Source organism: Melospiza georgiana, chromosome 10 (genome assembly GCF_028018845.1).
Source record: "Melospiza georgiana isolate bMelGeo1 chromosome 10, bMelGeo1.pri, whole genome shotgun sequence".
Classification (NCBI taxonomy): Eukaryota; Metazoa; Chordata; class Aves; order Passeriformes; family Passerellidae; genus Melospiza; species Melospiza georgiana.
This window is the reverse complement of record NC_080439.1, coordinates 16,224,320-16,246,712: the sequence shown is the minus strand read 5'-3', so window position 1 is coordinate 16,246,712 and position 22,393 is coordinate 16,224,320. Positions and strand designations below refer to the sequence as shown.

Genomic DNA, 22,393 nt, shown 5'->3' with positions numbered 1-22,393 from the left:
GTCAAGATCCTCTCTTATAGGTAACATAATAGATGAAAAGAGAGCTCTGCAATTGGCATGTCTGCTCTAATAATGAAAGGCAAATTTTTAAATTCATCAATGAAGAAAATAAAGAGAAATGCATTAATGAAAATATTTTTCATACAGCTAGTTAAACCCTAGACAAAATAGCCAGGAAACAATTCATTTTCACTTCAACTTTGAAATTGATATCTTTATGTGCACATACAAAAGGAGGAGTTTCTGTCCCCAGTTTCCACAATCTATATCCTTTACTATATTTTCATTTTCTGACTAACATTTACTACTGAACCTGGATAAAAACATACTCTTTAGAAGAAATTAAAGTGTTCAGAAAATAGAAAAACCTTACATTCAAACTCCTGAAAGAGTTCAAAGGCTGTTTTTCAGCAGAAAAGTTGACAGAAGAGTGTTGACAAGTTTGATATAGTCAGGACTTCCTTGAAAGATTGATGTTTTTGAAGTGAAGCTTTGAAACATAAGGTCATGAACTTTCTACAGAACATTTTTCTTGAAATGTCTCTATACTTCAGCTCTTTTGGCTCACTCTTGCCTTATGATTTCTTGCCATACTGTGCTGGGTTGTGTGCAGGACCCATAAAACCATTGTGTCCTCATTCAAAGATCAAGGGTGTATTTCAATAACTTGAATAACAGAATGAGTGAGAGGGGAAATGAATGGGGCTGAGAAGGAAAGCCTTTAAGTGAGAGTAGGCACCATCCTTTCAAATCAAGTGCCAGGTAACTGTTGGGCCACCTTTCATTACAGGTTTCATTAACAGAGTTTTCTTTGATCATTATGGAGTTTAGGGTGGGCATGACAGTCTGTGCTTATGTGCAGTGTGTGTTGCTAATTAGCCCAAGGCTCATGGCAGTGAAACCAAAGTTTCACAAGCCTGCCACACTCAGACTCTTCAGGCTCCTTCCTTCTCCTACCTAAATCCTATCTGCTGCAAACAGTCATAGACCTTGTTCATACCAACCTGTGGGTATGAAATGTTTGTGCACACATTTAGTTTTTTAATTGAAAGCACAGCCTGGATTATCAGCAGATCTGAGTTCACAAACTGGTAAGAGAAATGTTTGCAGCTCCCCATAATCAGCTGTTCCATACATTCACATGAATCAGCTAATAACTGCTGCAAGGAAAACCCTTGCTCTGTTGAAGGCAATAACAGAATTCCCTTTGACTTGTTGTAATTAGGTTTTTTGCCCAAAAAGGTACCAGAAGACAAAGGCTTCTGTTAAGGTTTTCCTAGATCCAAGTCAGCAATTTCCAGCATTCTAAGGTCAGAAAGGAAAATTATAAAAAAGATTAGAGCAGTGAATGTCACATAATAAAGTGTTCTGCCTAATTATGTAATTGTGAGTAGTGTGAATTAAGTAGAAAACTTGTTAATAGACTGCCATTTGATGTAATGTTGAGTCCCAGGACACAGCTTTTATTTGCTTTAGTAGCACATCTCTACAGTGCATATCTTCCAGATGTGGCCTCTTTGGTCACATGATGAAGCTGTGATATGATTTGCAGCAGAACAGGCACAATTAAAAGATCAAGCACAGAGTGAATAATTAAGAAATAATGATGGCCTTGTTTGAAACAGGTGATTGTCATCATTTCTGTAATAAATGCCAAAATATGATCATCTTGGATCGATCATAGAATCACAGAATTAAGGGTGGAAGAGACCTCTAAGAGAGTTACAGCTGTCAGCCCAGCACCACCACCATATTCAACATTCAGTCATGTCCTCAAGTGCCATATCCACACATTTTTTGAACACTTCTAGGGATAAAAATGTCTCTCCTTATTTAATAGTAAAAACAAGTTTACAAGTTTTCCTTTATTTCAATCAATATACATGAGGATTTTTCCTCTAACTATATGGCATCAAATAATGTTGAATGTGTCTTATAATGGTGAATTTTTAAAAATTTGTCTTTAAAGGGATAATGCCAACAGCTGAAGTTTATTGGAACTTAAAGAATTCCATTCTATTTTTTCAACCAGATTATAAATTCCATCGTTTTCATTGAATATTTTTATTCTGAAGCCTTGATTGATAAATCTATGCTATAAATGTTTTTCTATAAATCTATCCCTTCTTTCATTAGTCTTCAGTTAGCTGTATTGTTACTTTTTCTTTTCCTGTCTTGTTGTCCTAAGCAGGATTGCACACTTAGCAGGTTTGGGACAGCCACAGAAAATCAACTAAATGCATTTTCCTCATCAATCCCTCTTCCCCTCCCTTGGCTGTCTGTAGCAGACCACTGTGATCTTCCGTGGATTTCCCCACATTAAAAAAAAAGAAAAAAGCCCTACACTGTTCACAGAAACATGCTTCATGAACACTAAGAAGTTCAGCCATGTCTTCCCTAAATATTAGATGTTTTGTGAGAATTTCAGCGTTTCTATTGATTTTGCATGGAACTAGGTCAGAGCTGCTTTTAATTGAACAAGCTGGCTGCTGCAACTCTCACTTAACTGTAAAAAAGGGGTATTAAAAATTGATATGCAAAGCAAACTTCTGCTTAATTAGCAAGCGGATGAAGTCAGAATTGACAAACCACTATAGTTAATAAAGATGAGGATATGGGTTTCATTGACAGTATAATATGCTCTTTCTTTTTTTTTTTAATGGTTGAAACACTGAGCATTATCCATGCTTCTTGCATGTGATATTAATAGCTGGTTATTTTTCTTTGGGAGAGGTTGGGATAAATTTACACTGGTGCAGATCAGACAAAGCACTGGACATCAGGAAATCCATTAAAAGGCAGCTCTAATTTTTAAATGTGCAGTAAAGGTAAATAAAAAGCCCTGGGGTGCAGACAGAAGAAACTCTGGGGCTCTCAGAAAGGCCCAGTATTGCTGTACTTGCAGTGCCTGTGGAAGGGGTCAGTCAGGCACAGGCTGCCCTGGTGCCAGCAGTGGCAGGAGGGACACTGTGCCTGGCCATGTCTCAGGTAGCACTGACCCTCACACAGGCACTAGATGCAGTCCCATCCTGCACCTGCCCCCCTCCAGCTGTGCCCTTGGGGTGCTCTGTGCTGCTGCTCCCTCAGCCAGGGCCGTGCCTGCCCTGTGGCCAGACAAGGTGAGCGCTGATCTGTTGAGGCTGGAGGAGATCAGGAGCTCTGGCTCACATCTAAACCCCATCCTGAATGACTTTGTTTGCACCTGCATGTGACTGCTGAATTTTAGACCATTTGCTCCCCCAGTATGTGAGTTCTGCCTAGAGTGATATATTATTTATTTAGGTTTATAACAAACACAAAGGAAAAAAAGGAATAAATTAATAATGTATGGATTAGCTTATACATTTCAGCTCACAGCTGAGAGAGATGGAAGAGAGCAATCCTCATTTTAAGTTCCTTAAGACAATGGCTTTTCTTTCTTCCCCCAAACCCCAAGCAATAATAAAGGTTCTGCCATTTACCACTTTGCATTGCACTAAGAGGCCACCTGGACCTGAAATTAATTTGTGTTTAAGAACAGAGCAGCAGACTGGCCACAGAGTCATACTTATTTGAATGATAGCTTTTTTATTAAGATGTTTTCTGTAGCTGTAATTTCAGTTTTCTTAGATCCAAGTTACAACTGACTCTGTTTCTCACTTCCTGTAGCATTTCCAAGTTTTCTTGTACCGCAGCTCACGTGCCAGCCTCGCCTAGCGCACAGCTATTAGGGCACCTTTCCTAAAGGGGAGATTGTACATGCCAATTATCTGTAAAATATATAGTTTATAGGAGATTTTAAGCATCTCATACTTTAAATGGAAAAGTCTGAGATTCAGGTGAAATAAATGCAAAAATGCATATCTTTACATATTGAAATACCATGACAGCTGAAAGTGCTTGAAACATTTGAGTGCCTTTATGGCAGTTTAACCAACTGTGTCCATAAATATTTAAAGCAGTGAATTATTTCTTGAAATTTACATTTTTATGTACCACTTTGGTGGAAGAATTATTGAACAATAAAGATGCTTTCCATAATAATTTCAGCTTTTCAAAAAGCAGCACTTGACTGCAAAAGGATTTTCTGGTGGTCACCATATGACTCAGTGAGCTCTCAGCATAATACTGAGCTTTGGTATTTCCCACCATTCAGGTTTTAACAGCACAAGATAACCTAGATCCAACCTATGTTTCTGCACTTCCCAAATAAAAAATATTTTAAAGATCTGTACAGCAGCTGCTGTTACCTTTCAGCTGTGTCTCTGTACACACAGATAAATCTGACTGGTAAGAGTTCCTGTTTTCAGGATGGGATCAATAGGGATAAAGTGGCCATTTAAGTCCTGCTGAAGCTTTTATAAAGGGTTACTCTGTGTAAAATGTCCTGGTTTGCTTTTCAGGGGATGATAAGATCCCCACCCCACTGGTAACTGCAGGTGTGCTCTGCCCTCTGCCAGTGCCTTGTGCCAGGCTGCAGGAGCCAAAGCATGGAGCAGGGAATGTGCTCCTGTGAGACACAATCGTTTGTGCCACTTGGCTTGCTCTGTGGAGCTACATTTGCAGCAAGGAGTAAGTGACAAGGTAAAAAACATCCAAGTGGCTGGCACAGTCAACAAATGGGCCAGGGATGGGCTGAGAGCTGGCAGGGGAGCATTCTGCATTTCTGGAGCTGTCCTGGGCACATTGGAACTGAAGTGCTCTTTTAATTGTCCAAGAAGTAGCAGAGTGATTTTTTAATTTATTTTAATTGAGTTCGAGTATGATTCCCATTGACATTTATTAAAGAAACTGAAATTATTCTAAACTTCTCCCCAAAATATTTGAGTAAAAGTGAGGCAATAATTTCCTTTTTCTTTTTTTTTTTCTGTATTTGCAAGTGACCTGGAAAGTAATGTTACAGAAAACTACAGAAAAAACTGACATGTTGTTTTCTGTCTGTGTATCATTGTTACTGATAAGGATCACCAAATAATAATGACTCAGGCCCTGTGATGGGCTACATGACATTATAATCTGTTTCAATCTGCTTTTCATTTTTAGGATGTATTACTTTTGAGATAAACTGTGAACTGAAAATCCCTAAGAAAGGATAGTGGAATGTAAATTTACAAAGTCTAGACAGCCAGCTGAAAACTGATTTTCTACACCTTATAAAAATTAGACTATAAACCAAATCTTTATTTAGTCTGAATAGTTCCATAGTTTCCAGCTGGTTGCAAAAGCTGTGCTTTGTTTCAGCTGACAGTAAAAACTAAGAATGCACAGATCTTTTTTATCAGGCTACAAGTACAAATGTTTCTCTGTTAAGTAAACTGAAGTAGATAAATCCTTAGCTACACACTCTTAGCATTTCCACTGTGACAAGGGCTGACTGCATGTGTGTGAAATTTCAAGGGGAGGTGTTCAAGTAGTGTCAGTGAGGCACACACAGAGAAGGTTCTCACTAAGGTAGTCGCAGCATTTCCAGGAGCAGCTGGATGACATAGTAAATCAACTCTATTGAATGATGCATTAATTTGGTAGGGCACTTGGAGGGCCCAATTCTTACTTTATAAAAACATATTCTAGTCTTCTGGCTTCCTCTTCATTTTACTGTGAAGAATAAACTGCAATCTAGGCACAGTCCTGTACTAGTGGGAAAGAAGATTGTGTGCATTTCCAAAGAATTTTGAAACTTGTTTTTATCATTCCTTTTCTCAAATAAGTAGTATCTTAAAGAAGTGAATGTTATTGGTGTGAAGAAAAATTCACATATGATTGCATGCATCTGTTATGTGAGAAAACACATCAGTATTTTTGATAGCTCGATGCTGTCAACTGAAACAGTTCTAATCCTGGTAATAATTTGGGCTCTCCCTCTCTTTGCACAGCTCTTTGTATTAGCAGGTCTCTCTGTGCAGTCCCAGACAGATCTGTGTCACAGACACCTCCTAGCAAAGGTCCCTGAAAGGCAGATGTCATGTTACATTGATATAGACTGTTATTTAACCTTGTACCCCACTGGGGTTACCAACTGGGAAAAACAAACACTGGATTTTCACTGCAGTGTCTTTTTGCATAGACTAAGTAGATGACTTGAAGTTAATGGAAGAAGTTTGAGTTTTGAAGGTCTTTGTCACATGAATTTTACAGAATCCGTAAATTTTACGGTTCACCCCAGCCCGGGGTTGTTTAATCATTTTTTCATGCAGTGTTACTACTTGCAGGCTGTGGTAAGATATCTTCAATATTTAATTTTACTATTAACCAATTGTAATTAACAAAATACACTAATGAGTACATCTTGCACCACATATCCAGTTAGATATTTTTACATGTCTTCTGTATGATGCTTCATTGAGGAAACCCCAGGCTGGCTGGGTTGTTGCTCATTAAGGTCATCTACACACTGGAATGGCAAAGAACCCAAAACAAGGAGAGATTTTGATACTGTTATGCATAGGAGGGGTCTCTGCCCATCACAGCTGTCTAGCAGGGCATCTTCCCCTGTGTGCTGTGCCACAGGAAACAGTCTGTGGGGCATTGAGCCATGGGAAAACCAAAGTGCTTTGAATGTAGTCCTTTTCTGGGACTTTATCATCTGAGTGGTTGAACAGTCCCAGTTCCTGGCCATGAGGGTGACTGGGAGAGGAAGTGGCAGCTCAGACTATCAATCCTGTCCTGCCATTCAGCACAGCCTCTCAGGGAACTGCTGGCATCGCCTGCCTCTCAATGGCTCCTGGCGTTTTCTCTTTGCTTGGCTCCCTCAAATCTTCCAAAGGCCCTTGAAGCCACTAAAAGTTTTTGACATAGAGTTCAAGGGAAGATTGTTATCTCTGTCAAATATAGATTCCAAGACTGTAGATACATACAGAAATTAAAGTACATCAGGAGGTGGATTAATAAATCTCTGTGACTAGAACTGGTGTAAGAATCTCTTTTAGTTTGAGATCTAAAATTCCAAACTGATCTTTTTTTTCAAAATGAGGTGAACAGCAGCTTTGAATAACTGAGTAGCACAGTAATTAGCTCCTACAACTAAAGAGCAATCTAATGTTTCTTCTGTATCTAGTTTTCCATGTGAATTTTTCATCGCTACAGATGGGAAAGAGCAGGAATTAATTCTTTCTCCATGCATTGCTCAACCTGCAAGACAAGAAATTGGGGTCTTGAGAAAAGAACAGAAAATCACCAGCCATGAAGAAAGCAGACATCACTGCGTCACTTGAAAAAGTCATTCAACTGTGTTTAGAATTGCTCCTCTTTTCATTGACTTGTGGTGTTTCAAACAGAAAGTAATTTTCTGGCTCCAAGGCTTTTCCAACCAACTGCAATTTCATTCCATAGGTTATGGTGCTGGGCACACCCAAAATGGATTTGTGCTGTTTTGTTCTGTGGATTGTGTGCTTTTATTAGAGCTTATGAGAAGTACAGATATGTTGCTTGCACAATATTGCCTTAGGAGAGAGCTTCCTTAGAAAGTGCCTGAAGAAGAACTTGTTCCTAATGAAATGACAGCTGAAAAGATTTCAAATATTTGTATAAATTTTTAATAAACCACAATTTGGTAGGGAACCATTTTCCAAATTATTTTCCTGGCATATGAAAGTTGTAACAGAAATGTTACATTTTATCCATCTGCTTCATGGTGTGTGCTTTTAAATAATTAAAAAGTGTACTGAAACCTATGTAAACTACAGGGTTTTGGCCTAGATGGTAAAACCATGCTATAAACTGCCCTTAAAGGATTTATCATTGATATATATCGAGTATTTTGCAAAAGATTATTGCATGATGTGGATGATTAGCAGTTACTGTTTAATGAAATGTGCATTTATGTATTTTGTAGAACCACTAGATGAGCTGAAGATCAGAAGCCACAGCACTGAACCACTACCAAAGCTGGAAAACAAAGAGAGAGGACATCATGGGACAGCTTCCTGCAGGGAGCCAGGGAAAGCTCAGGAATGGGATGGAACACCAGGTCCCCCCATGGTGTCCAGCAGGCTGGGGAGATCCTCTGTCAGCCCAACCATGCTGGCTGGAGGCAACAGCTCAGGTACGTCAAGCACGGCACAGGGAGATCTCATCAATCTCCTTGTGAGCTGAAGAGTCTCTAAAGATACACTGATGTAGTAAGCATCCAGATTCTTTAGATTTCCAAATATCTTCTAGATTTGGCCCTGCCCATTGAGTGCTGCACTAAAGAGGCTTGTGCTGTGCTTGTGCTGGAACAGCTGGGATGGTGGCATGGAATAGCAGCACGTAAGCACGTTAGCCATCTACTTCAAAAGAAGTAAAGGATTCCACCTGACATTGAAAAGGCAAAGACATTCCTAGGATGGCACCTCAGGAAGTTCATAAGTTCATGTATCACATGAAGTAACAAAAATACACTTTGCAAAAGCAAGGCCGTCTTTCTGAGGGGCACAGTGACAGGACACAGGCAGCCTTTGTTTTCTGCTTGTACATAAATTTCTAGAAAAGTGACTGTGGATTTCAGAAGTCTCAGATAAACACCTATTCATTTTATTATTCAGAAACATTAATATATTAAATAGTAAATTGCCATAAACCATGGCATTATAATGCAGTCTTGTTTACAAATTGACCAAGACAATTGGAACTGATAAATGAATAGACATCTATAAAGAGATATTTATGGCCCTTGCACCAGTACTGTATTTGTGCTTTTGAGATTTGACAGCTCTCATAAAAGAGTAACTTCACTGCTTATTAGTTGGACTGTGAGAAATATCCCCTTTAAGGACAGCTGGCATGTCTAGTGCTGATGCCTCATGGTCAGTGTTCAGTAAGTATAAGAGCAGGAATGAGCTGCTCAGACAAGAAATCATTCCTGCCTGAGAGATCTGCTGGGCAGTGAGTGGCAGCAAGGAGTGTTTACACTGCTGAGTGAGCAGAGATGCTCACAGCTCACCCAGAACATCGCTTCCCTGGGTGATAATGGGACTCACATTGTCCCTGAATTGCTGAAAATGACACTTGAAACTCAGTGTATAAGTTGAAGAGTCTTTACTTATATGAAATGTCATTTGCAGCAATCATGTAGTCCAGCTTTGCTTGCTACAGACCCCCCAAACCGTCCTTCCTGGTGCAGTGAAAGTGACTTTTCTGCAAAAACTTATGACTCTAGCACAGGTCTTTTTTGTGCTACTGCCATTTCCTTACTTGTCTCTTCTTACAAAGCTTCCTGGAAGGTGAGAATTTTCCAGATAAGCTCATAGCTTTTGGTAAAAATTCTGTCCCCAGTGTCTTAGACCATCATCTGTGCTAATGCAGGTTAAAGGATGGGTTTAAGCTACCACATCAAAGTACTGGGACATATGAAAATTAAACCAAAGATGTGTACCAACCTTTTCAGTTCTGCAAGATGGCACTATGGACCAGAGTAGTAAAGAAGTTAAAACTGAAGAGTAAGCTCTTAGCAAAATATAACACTGCTGTCCAACATTTCTGCAGCAGTTTTATTTTAAAGAGTTGGCTGATCTCCAAAAGCAGACAAAACATGTTGGCCTCAGTCTCCATTTGGCATCAGCAAACTGTAATAGTTGTTGAATCATGCCTTGATTTAGTTAACTATGACTTTGTCTTACACTGCTAGGACTGTCAAAGGAAAATTTTATTTTCTTGGCTGAATTTTGATTCCTTTCAATGATTAAAATATGAGAGCTGATTATAACTTTTCTTTCTCTGCAGATTTATGATATTTCATTTGATGAATATTGCCTCTCATCTGCCCTGAATATTTTTTTCCCCCGTGTCTCTTGCTGTTGCCTGAGCAACACGTTTTACCTTTGCTTGGTGGGGCACTGCATTGAGAATGCTGTACACAGCTCTCCTCAATGAACTTGTACATGAAATTTTTTTTTTTTTTTTTTTTTTTTTTGGTGCAGACATGTCCTTGAAACACTGCAGCTTGGTACCTACCTCCTAGTTCACACTGGTACAGGTATTTATTAGGGCAATATTGAAATAATTTTTTTTTAACGGAGTTGAATTGCTCTGCTGCAAAAGAGAAAGGGTGTGAATGGATTTCCCACAGGCACTCATCAGGCAGCTCTGCTCCAGCTGGGAACTGAGGTGGCCTGGCCAAATACCTGAGTGAGAACTGTGGCTTTTGGTGGATTCTCCCCAACTCTGAAACTGCCAGTAAGATCCAAGGGAGAATGAGCCATCTCCAAACAGAATCTTGAACTTGCTGTCCATTTTGTTCAAAGAGCCTGGGCTGTCAGCTGCACACAGTTATCACTGTCTCTAGTGCCTGATTGTTCTATGACAGAATTTGTCAAGGGCACTTTCTGTTTCTTGGCATCCTATAATTTCTTATGGAAAGCAGTGTGATTTGAGGGCATGCTGACTTTTAGGAAAGTCAGTGCAATTATCATGAACAGCCAAACACAATCTGTAATACAGAATCTGTATAACTTCACTCCAGGAGACTTGAAAAGTATTTTCTGGAATGTTGCTGCTTTTTTCCTAACAGCAACAAAGAAGCATTTTGCATTGCCACCTGCTGCTGGAGACAGGCACTGCCCTGCCTTTAAAATCTCAGAAACTCTCTTGCATCCTGGTTTTGAATTGCCACCAGCTTGTCACTCTGCCAGCCATACATATTCCATCTGAAAAGATTGTAGGTAATCAGGAAGGGAGGAAATACCCACCCTTCATTGCAATTACTGGCCATCATTGTCGATTTCCAAAAGCAATGAATATTTTAAGTTCATCTATTGGGAATGGGACAAAGCCTGAAAAGCCCAAGGCACAAGATGCTTCCATTGTTGTAAGAAGGGAATAGCAGCAAAAAGTCAGTTCATGCCAGCCAGGTCTGTGCCACAAACCCCTACATTTTCTCCTCACAGGCAGTATCACTGTGCTCCTAAACCACAAGGATTCTTCACATGAAAGGAACTTAATGCTGGAGTTTTATATTACTGCCCAGGAGGCTCAGATCTTGCCTGCACCTGTCATTCATGTTCTCTGCTCACAGGCTCTCCTAAGCAGAGCCTGTCACCTGTAATGAGATGAACAGTATGGGAGCTGCACACTGAGGACATCCCACCAATGCCCATGGTCCTGCTGTGAGACCTCCAGGATGTGGGATCACACCAATTCTGCTGGAGTAAAAATATTGCCTAGGTGTAAGAAAAACACACACAAAAAACCTGAACAAAGAGACAAAACACTTACTTGTATTTCAAAGAAGCCAGGAAATAGCAAACAAACACAGCCAAATCCTACAACAAAAGCTTTACAAAGAAAATAAATACTCATATTTCAGGACACAAAGTATATTCCACTATCAGCTTTTCCTTTTGGGCAAAATATCCCCTAAACCCAAACAGGGGGTTCCTTTTCAGACATGGTTTTGATCATTACCTGACCTGGGTTTGAGACTTGCTAAACTTTTGACCTATGGATGTCTGGTTACATTGAGTTCTACAGGTTCAGTGCTCCCCTTGTGAAAACTGTTCAGTTTGATGTGCTGCTGTGATATTTTAGCACTAACTGGATTCTGCCAATAGCAAAATAATAAATGCTTTTTTTAGATAGCATAATACTATATAGTTTATTGCACCATAATGTTTCATAACTTCAAGTTGTATTTCAGCTTACTCATCTCTTTTTAGGCCAGTATGAAGACACTTGGTGTGATGTATTTTTCTAGCATACGTGCTTTCTTTTTCTTCTTCTTCTTTTTTTTTTTTTTTTTTTTTTTTTTTTATGTGATTGCTCCCGGCCTGTCACATTGCCTTGTTTAATTCAAAATGCATTTCTTGGCAGCTGTAGCAAATAAGCAATATTTCTCTTTTCATGTGCAGAGAAGAGACTGTGACAGGATAAGAAGCTTCTCCAACGTAAGTGACAGCCAGAGCATTTTTTTGAATTAAGATTAGGATAGGCAGAATGAAGGCTTCCTTGGATGGATAAAGAGCTCTTCCCATTAAGATCCAAAAATAAAAATTGTGAAGGGTTTTTGTACTTCTGGAGAATATAGAAAGCCATAGCACGTTGGTATAAAACTGATTGAAAATATTTCCATAAAATCTTGTGGCATTTCAGCACTGTGCATTATTGAAGAAAATCCTACAACACCCCATGTCCCAAATACAATCAGCCAAGCCTCTACATCTTTAGTCATGCTGGCAGCCCCTGCAGTTTTGGAAAACCAGCCATTTATATGAGTGCTTAGACACATAATTAAATACACAACTTTAAGGCAATCCTATTTGTGCTTGGAAAGCCTGTATTTCTGTGTTGCACAGTCTCTCTTAAAATTCTCATCCTTAATGCTGCCCTTTGGAGCTAAATGCTTGTGTGGTTCCATGTGTAACCCTCCTGGTGCTGTCAAGACTGAGTTTAAACCCAAGAGTGCAGTGGTGCTCAGCCCACTGCAGCTGATTTTGTCTGTGGGTTTGGTGTCAGGGGGCTGTGGTCCCACTCCAGAGTGTTGTGGCCACTGTGGTTGCCACAAGAGGAGACTGAGACCCACTGTGCCCCCCTAACAATGCACCTGGCTCCCAGAGACCTGCAGTGCATTTTTCAAACCATGTCACTGTGAGAGATGTGACATTGGAAGCTGTGCAAAATAACATCGCTAAATTTCCACATACACCAGGTGAATTTTATGAACATTTTTGTGCATAATATTTCACAGCCTCCCGGCTACCCCCAAGAATCTGCTGAATTCAGACCTCATGCTGCCCATTGATTGCAAAGAGAATCTCTAAAGGCTGCTCACATGCCCTGCATCCCCTGGCCTACAGAGCCTTCCCTGTGTGCCTCTCAGGATGGCTGATAGAACTCAGCTCCACACCATGAAATTCTGTAACTGAGGGACTTCTCAAGATGTCCAAGACTACTCATTTCAGATGTTAATACTGAGCTGTCTCAGTATCATCCACAAGAGATAAACATGAATTTCTAAATGCTAGAAAGCATCCCTGATATTTACTCGCAGTAGTTTTTCCTTTAAGATTCTTGGCATTGAATAGGAAAACCCAGATAGCCCCAGCAGAGTGAATAAACTGCCCATAGCTGAAAAATAACACGCTGCAGAATACAGAGCAGTGAGTTGTGCAGCAATTAAAGAATAGACCTTTTATGGACTATTTTTCCCCCAAGTGGTGTGCTGTTACTGAGACCACTAATTACAGTAGAATACAGTATTTATTTGGTCCAAAAATATAGCCACTGAGACAAAAAAAGCTAGATGGAGCCATGTTTGAAGCATCTTTTGGTGAGGATCACCATGGAAATCACAATAGTTTCCTTAATACTGGAACATATATTACGGGGAGATAAAGGAACTAATACTTCATCTGTGTGTGATAGGTTTTATTTCTTTGATGCTAGATGAAAGGAGTCTCTTTGGCAAGGAAATGGTAATCTCTTGCTCATAGATCCAAATTGGAAATTATGACACTTCTTTCTGCTTTCCTAAAGCAAAGAAAATAATTCAGAAGCACACTCAGACAGTGTCTTGGAGTTTTTTATGCGCTGAATGTCTGATTCTGCTTGTCACAGCAGAAACAGAATCTTTACTTAGCAGTAAAGAAAAACAACTGAAAAAAGCACAATTCTTGTCCTTTCTGAAACCCCCGCAGAATTCCAGGAGATGAGAGATGAGATATAATAATGAGATCCATTATTGTATCTATATTTCTGAAAGGAACAGTCAGAAATCTGGCACACAGACAGTGTGAAATCAGAACAAAAACAAACCTAATCAACCTTCAGAGTAACTGCCCAAGTCCAAAAAAAGCAAACCAGCAGACTGTGTACAAAAGCAAGGTTATGGAGGAGGCCAGTCTGCTCCTTTCTGTGTGCCTGTGGCTGTGTTGACTCGTGGTGTGTTTACAGACTGACTTGGAGAGTGAATTGAATAATGCATTCGGCAAGCAGCATAAATATTTTTGCTGCTCAGCCAGCTGGATGTTAACTAACCTATTAATATTTAGTTGATGAATATTCACCCATACAGATGCTTTCATTGGTCTAAGTGCTCCAGCATAAGTGGATAGCTCTTCTCCATGCCCTATTGAATTCTGAAATATCTGAAGAAAATAAGCATTGAAGGTGACAATGAGAAAGCATCAGTGAGAGTGGAAGAATCCATTTCAGCGTGTTGTTGGTATGTGGAGTAATGTGCCAGCTGTCCTTAAGTTTCCAAAGTGTGCCAAGTGACTTTAAGGTCATGCTGGCAATAGGCATCTTCTTCCTTTCAAGCTGTGGCCCAACCAGTGGCCAGTGGTGATACTAGAGATCCACACAGGAAATAGAGAAATCAGTGTAAAACAAACACGGACAAAGCAGCTGTATACATGAGGCATGACAAAATAAATTTCAGACAGACACAGGCAAAAGATGTGCTTCAGAGACAAACTTGCTAAACCACAACTGTACGAGGCATAGGCCCTTCCTTTCTTCTTGAAAACATAGAATTGAATAGGAGGAATTCTTCAAACCTTTTAAAAAAAACCTCAAAATTCTTTAAACTGTAATGAAGCATGGTGTTGAAGTTACTTGTTATTCATGGTAAAGGAGCACTGTCAGTGTGAAAAGTGAGACTCTATTATTGTACCAAATCTGTCTGGTGAGTCCAATGTTTTCAGTGCTTTCCCACTAAATACAAAAAAGCAGGTGCAGGGTTGGGAAGAAGGTTTATGAAACATGAGGAGAATGAATTGATCTGAGCAGAGTCATAGGCTGAGAGGTGCTTCCTCAGCCATATAAAGGAAATGTAAGGACAAAAAAATTTCTTCGGCAGAAACAGGCAGATCTCTTTTTCAGGAAAGGGCAGTTTCCCCCAGACCAGCTGAACATTGGGGTAGTACATGGGTGTCAGCATGGCTTAGATATAAAAACTTTCATCCAGGCCTCCTGAACTGCATGGTCACCGTGTGTCAGTGTGTACAATAGTAACCTGGATGGAAATCAATGGGGAACCTTCTCAGAAATTACTCCATATAAAGCAGTAGAAGGAAAATCAAATAACTGTGTCATTTTTGTGAAGTTCTTCTCTGAAATGGAGCTTTCTCTCATTCTGGGCAACTGACTTTGCCACTGCCAATGTTTTGATTTGTCTCTTCTTCCTACTTTATATCTCTCAATTCATTGCTACTGACATGAGATTCCCAAGTATTTTTGGTGTCATTCCAAATCCCCAACTGTGACAGTATCCTCACCACTTTTACATACCTTCTCCTTTATTTTTTGGCATTTCATGCTTTCCTTCAGCACAGCCAGTCTTCGGGCTGTCATGTCCCTCAGCTCTGGGATGGAGAGGTAAAACCAGAAGCCTCTGTAACTCCCTTAATCACTGCTGTATTACATGAAGAGTAGAAAAGGTGCTAGGGAGCAGGGGAGTGGGGAAACAGGAATGCTTCTTTTTCATTCTTCCTGTCTGCTGTTTTATGCTCTGTCCTTCAGAGATGCCAGAGCAAAGAGGCCAGGACATGGCATGAGTCCTGCCTGAATCCCTCTTCTGATCTCAACTTCTGCTCACGATTCAGCCGTATGTCCAAGACTTTAACTCGTTACCGAGGCTAGAGTCTCCATTTCAAGGGAATCCTGGATGCACAGCGTTCAGCTGGCTGCAGCAGTCCCCTGCTCCTGCTCACGGCTGTTTCTCTCTCTCCCTTGCAGAGTCCAAGTCGAGTTGCCGGCTGGGCCGCTCCGCATCCACGTCAGGAGTGCCTCCAGCGTCGGTGGCGCCGCTCCGGCAGCCCGGCGAGCTCCAGCCGAGCCAGGTACCATCGTTAGCCAATCGGGAATGACTCCATGTGCTGCAACATGCCAAATGTCCCACCTCTCTGTCTGTCATTTGTTACAGTAAATGGTTCTTTTGCTTTGTGTCTTTGTTTTCTGTGCGTGTGCGTGCATCTGTGTGTGCGCATCTCTCATCGGCAGTGAAATTCCGCTGGCCACAGCCAGCAGAATTTTCTTTGCTCTTAATTCCTTGTATCTTTTTCTGTCTTCATTCTGTAATATAAATGTAGTAAAACTGTACAGTATGAACTGGCTGGGTTTTTTATTTTTTCATGCTTTCTGTACTTTTTTACTGTCTTAAAATTTATCAAACTTTGATAAATTTAATCTATGTTTTTATGTAAATTTCTTTTAAATGTCTTGTCTAGAGCACTTACACCAATGTTGTCAATGACTTGTACATACTTGACTTCTGCCCAGTTGTACTTTAACATTTGTGCCAGTCACATCTGGTTGAAGCTTAATGCATGATTGTATTACACTGTGATTTATCACTGTCCTAAAAACTGCTCTTACAGCAAATGATTTTGTTTAGTTGAGGCAGCTAGACTCTCTTCAGCTATAGACCATGTAATGCTTACAGGACTATTAAATAGTCCACTGTAGTTATACTTATTGTACATTTTTAGGAATAAAAAAAAAAAAAACCAAATCAAAGGAGCAACATCTCCTTTTATCTTAAACAGAGATACTTTTTTTATCATCATCAGAAACAAAACTGCCACATAGGAAAAAATGAAAGTGTTTGGGTTGGCAAATTTCTCCAATAGAGAGAAAATGGAAAAGAAATAAAGACATGGGAAACCTATACTTACCTTTATTTTATATGCTAATACTGATATTGTAACATTTTGTTGCACAGACCTGTATTATTAGTTTGACAGAACTAGCTGAGAGTAGCAATTGAAAGAAGAGGTTTTGCTTAAACATCATGTGAATGGCTTCTGTCAAAGCACTGTGGCACTGCATCACTGGTGTGTACGTGTGGGGTGTGTGTGCACAAGGAGACAGGAGCACAGATGGATTTAGGTGCACGTGCATATGTGTATGCACACACAGGCACCCTTATTTTGATGGAGAATTTTTGTCTGGCTTTCAGGGAGTTAGTCCCCAAAATACTATTGAATGTCACTGAAGTTTGAGTGGAAATCTCCCTGAGGACTGCTTTGCAATAATCACATATTTGTGTTTCTATCTTGGTGAATTGCTCCAATAATGTCTTGACCAAAGCAAAGACCACAAGACTAAGTTGATTTACTCACTCCAGACAGCCAGCAACTTGTTAGGAAGGTCATATTGGGGTAGCCAAGTCTGTACAGGTTACAGCTCTGTAACCTGTATGAACTGATATGATTGTATTACTTCTGAGTGCTGCCAGACATGAAGACTGAGAGAACCCTGCACATTTCTAAAGCATATTTTACATAAGCAAATCAAATCTATAATGGAGATTCAAAATGACGGCCCATTTAAATAACACATCAAGTGTTCCTTCATCTAAGGAAGAAATTAGGGTAATTGTACTTCCAAAGGTTTTCAGTGTCCCAGTGTTCATGTAGTATATATTTTTGATTAAATGGGTTTTACAGCACTCCTGATGCTTTGCTGTTTACTCAGTGGCAAAGGCACCTTGGGTGTTTTGAAGGGATTTTAGCCTGTCAGTTTATACTAAGAACTAAACAATAAGCCTTGAAAGCAGAAGCTGATGTGATAGAAGAGATAATGAGCCTCTTAGAAGCTGTAGCCAGGGTTCACTGAAACTGTGGAGGGAAAAATCCACCTCAATTCATACAGAAGAAAGGAACAAAGATGATAAGAGGAATTTTCAAGTGACTGTAGAAGGGTGATCTTGTTAATTGAATAATGTATGGTACGGTCATGACTTCATGAAAAACAAGAAAATCTAGTACAAGCTTTCTCTCCCTAAGTCTTTCCTTCCAGCTGACAATCTCTTACTGTCCATCTATTATGTTGCCATTTGCTATGATAGCATAACTTTTAAAGGTGTGGATTTGACCCTGATTTCAGAAGAATGACAAAAATCTTATCTCTGTGGCAGATACAAACATTGATTGTTCTTTCAACACCTGTTCTATCTTAATGTGCAAATAATGGATGATGGGTGAAATGTGTTTCCAACAGCTGGGCTGTTAGCCCATTCTCAATCTGCTGGGTTGTGGCATACAGGGTATCTATTTTTGTGTGCTGTGGCTATTGATTGTATTGATACTGCTTTCCTTAACAACATCATAATGAGCAAATTAGACTTTCCAAAAGATTAAGATGTATTGTGTTATTCCCCTCTTTGTTGATCAGGTAGGCACAGCTAACATTCAAACAGGAATATAGGATCTGGGAAAGGACAGATTACTGTTAATTGGTTTTCTCAAATCTTCATGGATCCTAGACTTGTGATTTTCAAAATGCTTAATTTGGGAAAAAAAAGACAAATTTGCAACTGAGTTCTCAAAACCCGTAATTTTTAATGCAATTGTTCAAAGAAGTGGTGACTATGCTTAGTAATTCAAAATTGATCTGCTCTAAGGAAACCTAAATTATAATTCAAATCATATATTAGATAATTATGTAACTATTGTAATTTAACTCCCCTATGCCTTATTTTCTTATTTCTTGTTTGGTTATTGATGTAGGAATGGTGAGGATTAATCAGCTAGTATTCACAGAATATATCTATAGTATATTGATGGGAAGCAGTGGAGGGACCACCTAAAAATAAGAAGAAATGGCTTATGAGCAGAAATTAATTATATGGCTGGTCTCTGATGGAGAATACTAAAAATTCTGTAGTGTAGGGACAGCCAGCATTTACCAAAATGCTGAGCCAGGTTGAGAGCCTGCCTTCTGTCCTTAGTTCTGGGAAATGATGAGGGCATTTGGAAAGTGTTGGTTGCACAAAGCAACCTTGGATAAAGTAATGAATTATCTCAATTTAAACTGAAAGATAAACATAAGTTTATCCTGGAACTGAATTTATTGATTGTGAAAGGACAAAATTTAAAAAATTAAGGAAGTAGCAGAGGAGGTAGGTGGGGGGCTTGGAACTGTAATAATGGCAGGAGCGTAGAATATTTTTGAGCAACAAAAGTGCCACATAGCTGTATTTCCTAAATGCATATCTAAATAAATATATCCTACAGAGATGGGTATAAATAGCAGAGAAGTATTCTAGATAGGATGAATTGTCTTGTAAAGAAAGGAAAGAAGGAAATGTTAAGCATGCTGAAGCAGGCCATCCTCAAGTGCCAAAACACAAACCAGCAGGGAAGACGACCAGATTGTCTGTATAGAGTTTTTGCTGGGACTCAGGAAAAGAGAGAATTTCTGAAAGTTGTAAGAAGGGACAAGCAACTCAGGAGGACAAGGGAGTCATGAGATTATGGAAGGAGAAAATTAGAAGGGCCAAATCCTGACTAGCACTTAATCTGTCTACTGTAATAAAAGACAATAAAGAATGTTTCTATGCAAAAGGAAATCTAAGAAGAATCTCCATCCTCTTTTTGGATGGCAGAGAGAACATAACGACAAAGGGTGGGGAAAAGGTTGAGGTACTTAATGCCTTCTTTGCCTCGGTGTTCAAAAGCAGGACCAGCTGTTCTCCAGGTACCACCCCTGAGCTGGAAGATGGACACAGGGAGCAGAATGAAGGCCCCATAATCCACGGGGTAATGGTCAGTGACCTGCTTTAACACTCAGACACACACTGTAGGATATAATCTGTTTATATTAGAAAAAATTTCTTCACAGAAAGAGTTGTCAAGCAACAGGCTGCCCTGGGAAGTGGAGGAGTCCATTCTACCATCCTTGGAGATGTTTAAAAGACATGTAGATGTGGCATCTGGGGACATGTTTTTCAGTGCTGGGTTAAAGGCATTTTTCAGCCTAAGTGATTCTCATTCTATAAAAGTATGACATTGTTCACAAAATGTTACAGGGAATGGAGAAATGTTGTAGAAAGTAAAGCAAGTTGTATCTTAGAGAAAAGAAGTGTGTGAATAACTTTAGAGATAGTAAAAGTCCGTGTTTGGCCTTTATGTGGAAATGAAAACAAGTAACTGTCTTTTGTAGCCATCTAAGTGGACTGAGAACAGTGGAATTTAACCACTTTGAGGGGTTTATAAAGTACAATAAACAGGGTCCACAGTTGCCCCAGTAAATAACTCCTCACCCATTTTGCTGGAACCTCTGTGCTGGCACCTGAGATTTCTGCAGAAGGCATGGTCAGGGGTTTCACCCTGCAGCGGAAAATGCTCAGTCCTGCCACAGCACAGCCACAGTGAACAAAGCTGTTCATTTGTGTAAAGCAAGCAGGATTTGGAGTCACAGGTATCACTGCTGTGCAATGATGCTTCCCTGCCATCCCATCGTTCTCCATATCTTCACCTCGGGGTAACAAAGGATTGCATTCCATCGATGAGCTCAGATATCCCTGTGGCATACAGGCTAGGTGTGCACTGAGCATATCTGGCATAAAAGAAGAAAACGTTTCAAGCAGACTGTGGAAGTCCCTCTGCTGGAGAGCAGAACATCTTGCACCCAGAGTTTTAATGTACATAAAATCCTCTCTGTATCACTGCCATGCCTCTCTGAAACAGTCTTCAGCACAGAAAAATCCCACTAATTTCCATTTTAAGAAAAAAAGAGATCATATGAACACCTTGGGATTTTTTTTCCTGCTAATGACCTTTGCAAAGTGAGATTTGTTTTCATTAATTTGGAGACAGTGATTGGAAAATCCCACGTACTAGGCTGCATAGCAGCACAGCAGCACATGTTTTTAAGATAGATGGTCTGAAGAAAACCACACTCTTTGAAAACAAAACTACTGATAGCTAGAGTTTCATATTTTAGCTTTCCTGCAAAGCAGAGCCTATTTTCAGATAGATTTTCACAAAAGTGTGTTCCTTATCTGCAAATGTGCAGCCTCTCTTCATGGTGCCTGTTAGTTTCTTGCTTTTCAGTGGCCAGACAGCACTGTCCTTTCCTGTTGCCACCTCAAGGTATGTTATCTTAATTCTGAGGGTTTGTATGCCTCTTAAGGTTTGGGGCATTTTTGTGGGGGACCAGGCAGTGATATCTAGCTCCAATTTAAGCAAGGAAAGAAGATTTAAACTTTACAGAGATGATCAAAGTAAAATGCAGAAGCCATGCTGAGATTAGAAGGAATAACTCAGAGGAGGGAATGAAAATCCATCGACGGTTATGAATTTAGGAGTCTCAACATGCATGGAAGGAATGAAGAAAAAGCTAGAAAATATATCAGCATCAACACTGAAACTTTTTGTGTCTGATTTTAGAAAAATTGCAGCTCACTTCATCGCTTGCCTGGTATCTGCCTGAGTTCTCTGCAAGCTGAGGCAGCATTTTACTTTCCCCACATGACCACATTGGTAAACACAACAGCAGGCACAAGATGGACAAACAACCATTACCCTCTAGAATTCAGGACAGCTCTCACTTATTTTATAATACAGCAAAGGGAAAGGGACTCCCAAGAGTGGACTTGACCATTGTCTTGCACCAAATGAAGTGAAGCCATCAATGAGAATGTGTCTTTGATAGACAAGAATTTTAGATACAAGTTGGCTCCTGAAATTCATATCTAGGTAGGAAAATAAAAAAGACTTGTAGAATAACCAAGTGCTGGGGGAGGCTCGTGCCTGGCGCTGGCAGGCTGAGGGAGCTGTGGTACAGACATGGAAATCCAAGGCTCACAGAGCCAGGGAGCAGAGACCAGGAGTGTTCCAGCACAGTTTTCCAACATAGCAATGTGGGTAGAGAAGTAAGAAGCAGATTTTCTACTTTGAATACTCAGGGTTTTTCCTTGTGTTCATGGGATTAGGAAAAGCTAAAAAATCCCAAACACTTATTCTAATGGTTCCACTTTAAAACAAAATCATGATGGAAGGGAAGCACCACAAAGAAGCTGAGACATATTTGAGTAGAGCAATATGCATGAGTAGAGCAATACCTTGCTATTTAAGTGCAGTAAAAGCCCATCATAAAAATACAAAAAACTTTAAGCTAATTATTTGGAATTGAAGTGCTGAGTACTCTTCAGCAGCACAGCTACATATTTGTCTCATGCCTAAGTTCCCTCTGTACTGGGTCAGTTAAAAATCACAAGCCCAGCTTGTAATATCTCTAGCTTTAGTTGTGAATACAAAACATGTTATAGTCTGTGTATGCCTTGTAAACATTGTGGTCACCCTGTAATTAGTGAATGCTGGGAATGCAAATTGTTACCATTATGGCTATAATTATTTTTGAAGGCACCTAGACACAGTACTACCCCAATGAATTGACATTATCATGCTTTAGTTGGTAAATGTGCATATGAAAGTGAATACTCTGTGACCATAAACAAAGCATCTGTGCTCTTCTATTATTCTCAGCTTAAAGTTGCCATTTTTTCCCAGCAGTAGTGTACAAGAGTTCAAGGAGTCAGCAAACACCCTGCAGTTGTGGGGCACAGTAGCAGAGCTGGGTTCCTGATTCTGCAGTTGGTGAATTCTGCTGTTGAGAAATGAGCACCTATAAATCAAGATCCACTGTAACATATCTGATCACAGCAGTCTTTCTTTTATCTTCCACTATATGAAAGAAATGGAGTCATTGGAGGTAG

At 39.9% G+C, this 22,393-nt stretch overlaps 1 protein-coding gene across 2 annotated transcripts in view; it reads left to right on the top strand.

Moving 5' to 3' along the window:
• Positions 1-22,393, top strand: part of NYAP2 (neuronal tyrosine-phosphorylated phosphoinositide-3-kinase adaptor 2) — a 135,107-nt gene that overhangs the window by 92,127 nt on the left and 20,587 nt on the right. For both annotated transcript variants that reach the window (XM_058031629.1, XM_058031630.1), the window contains exons 5-6: positions 7,811-8,020; positions 15,628-15,731. In XM_058031629.1, the coding sequence (XP_057887612.1) occupies positions 7,811-8,020; positions 15,628-15,731 (314 nt within the window). The remainder of the gene's footprint in view (positions 1-7,810; positions 8,021-15,627; positions 15,732-22,393) is intronic.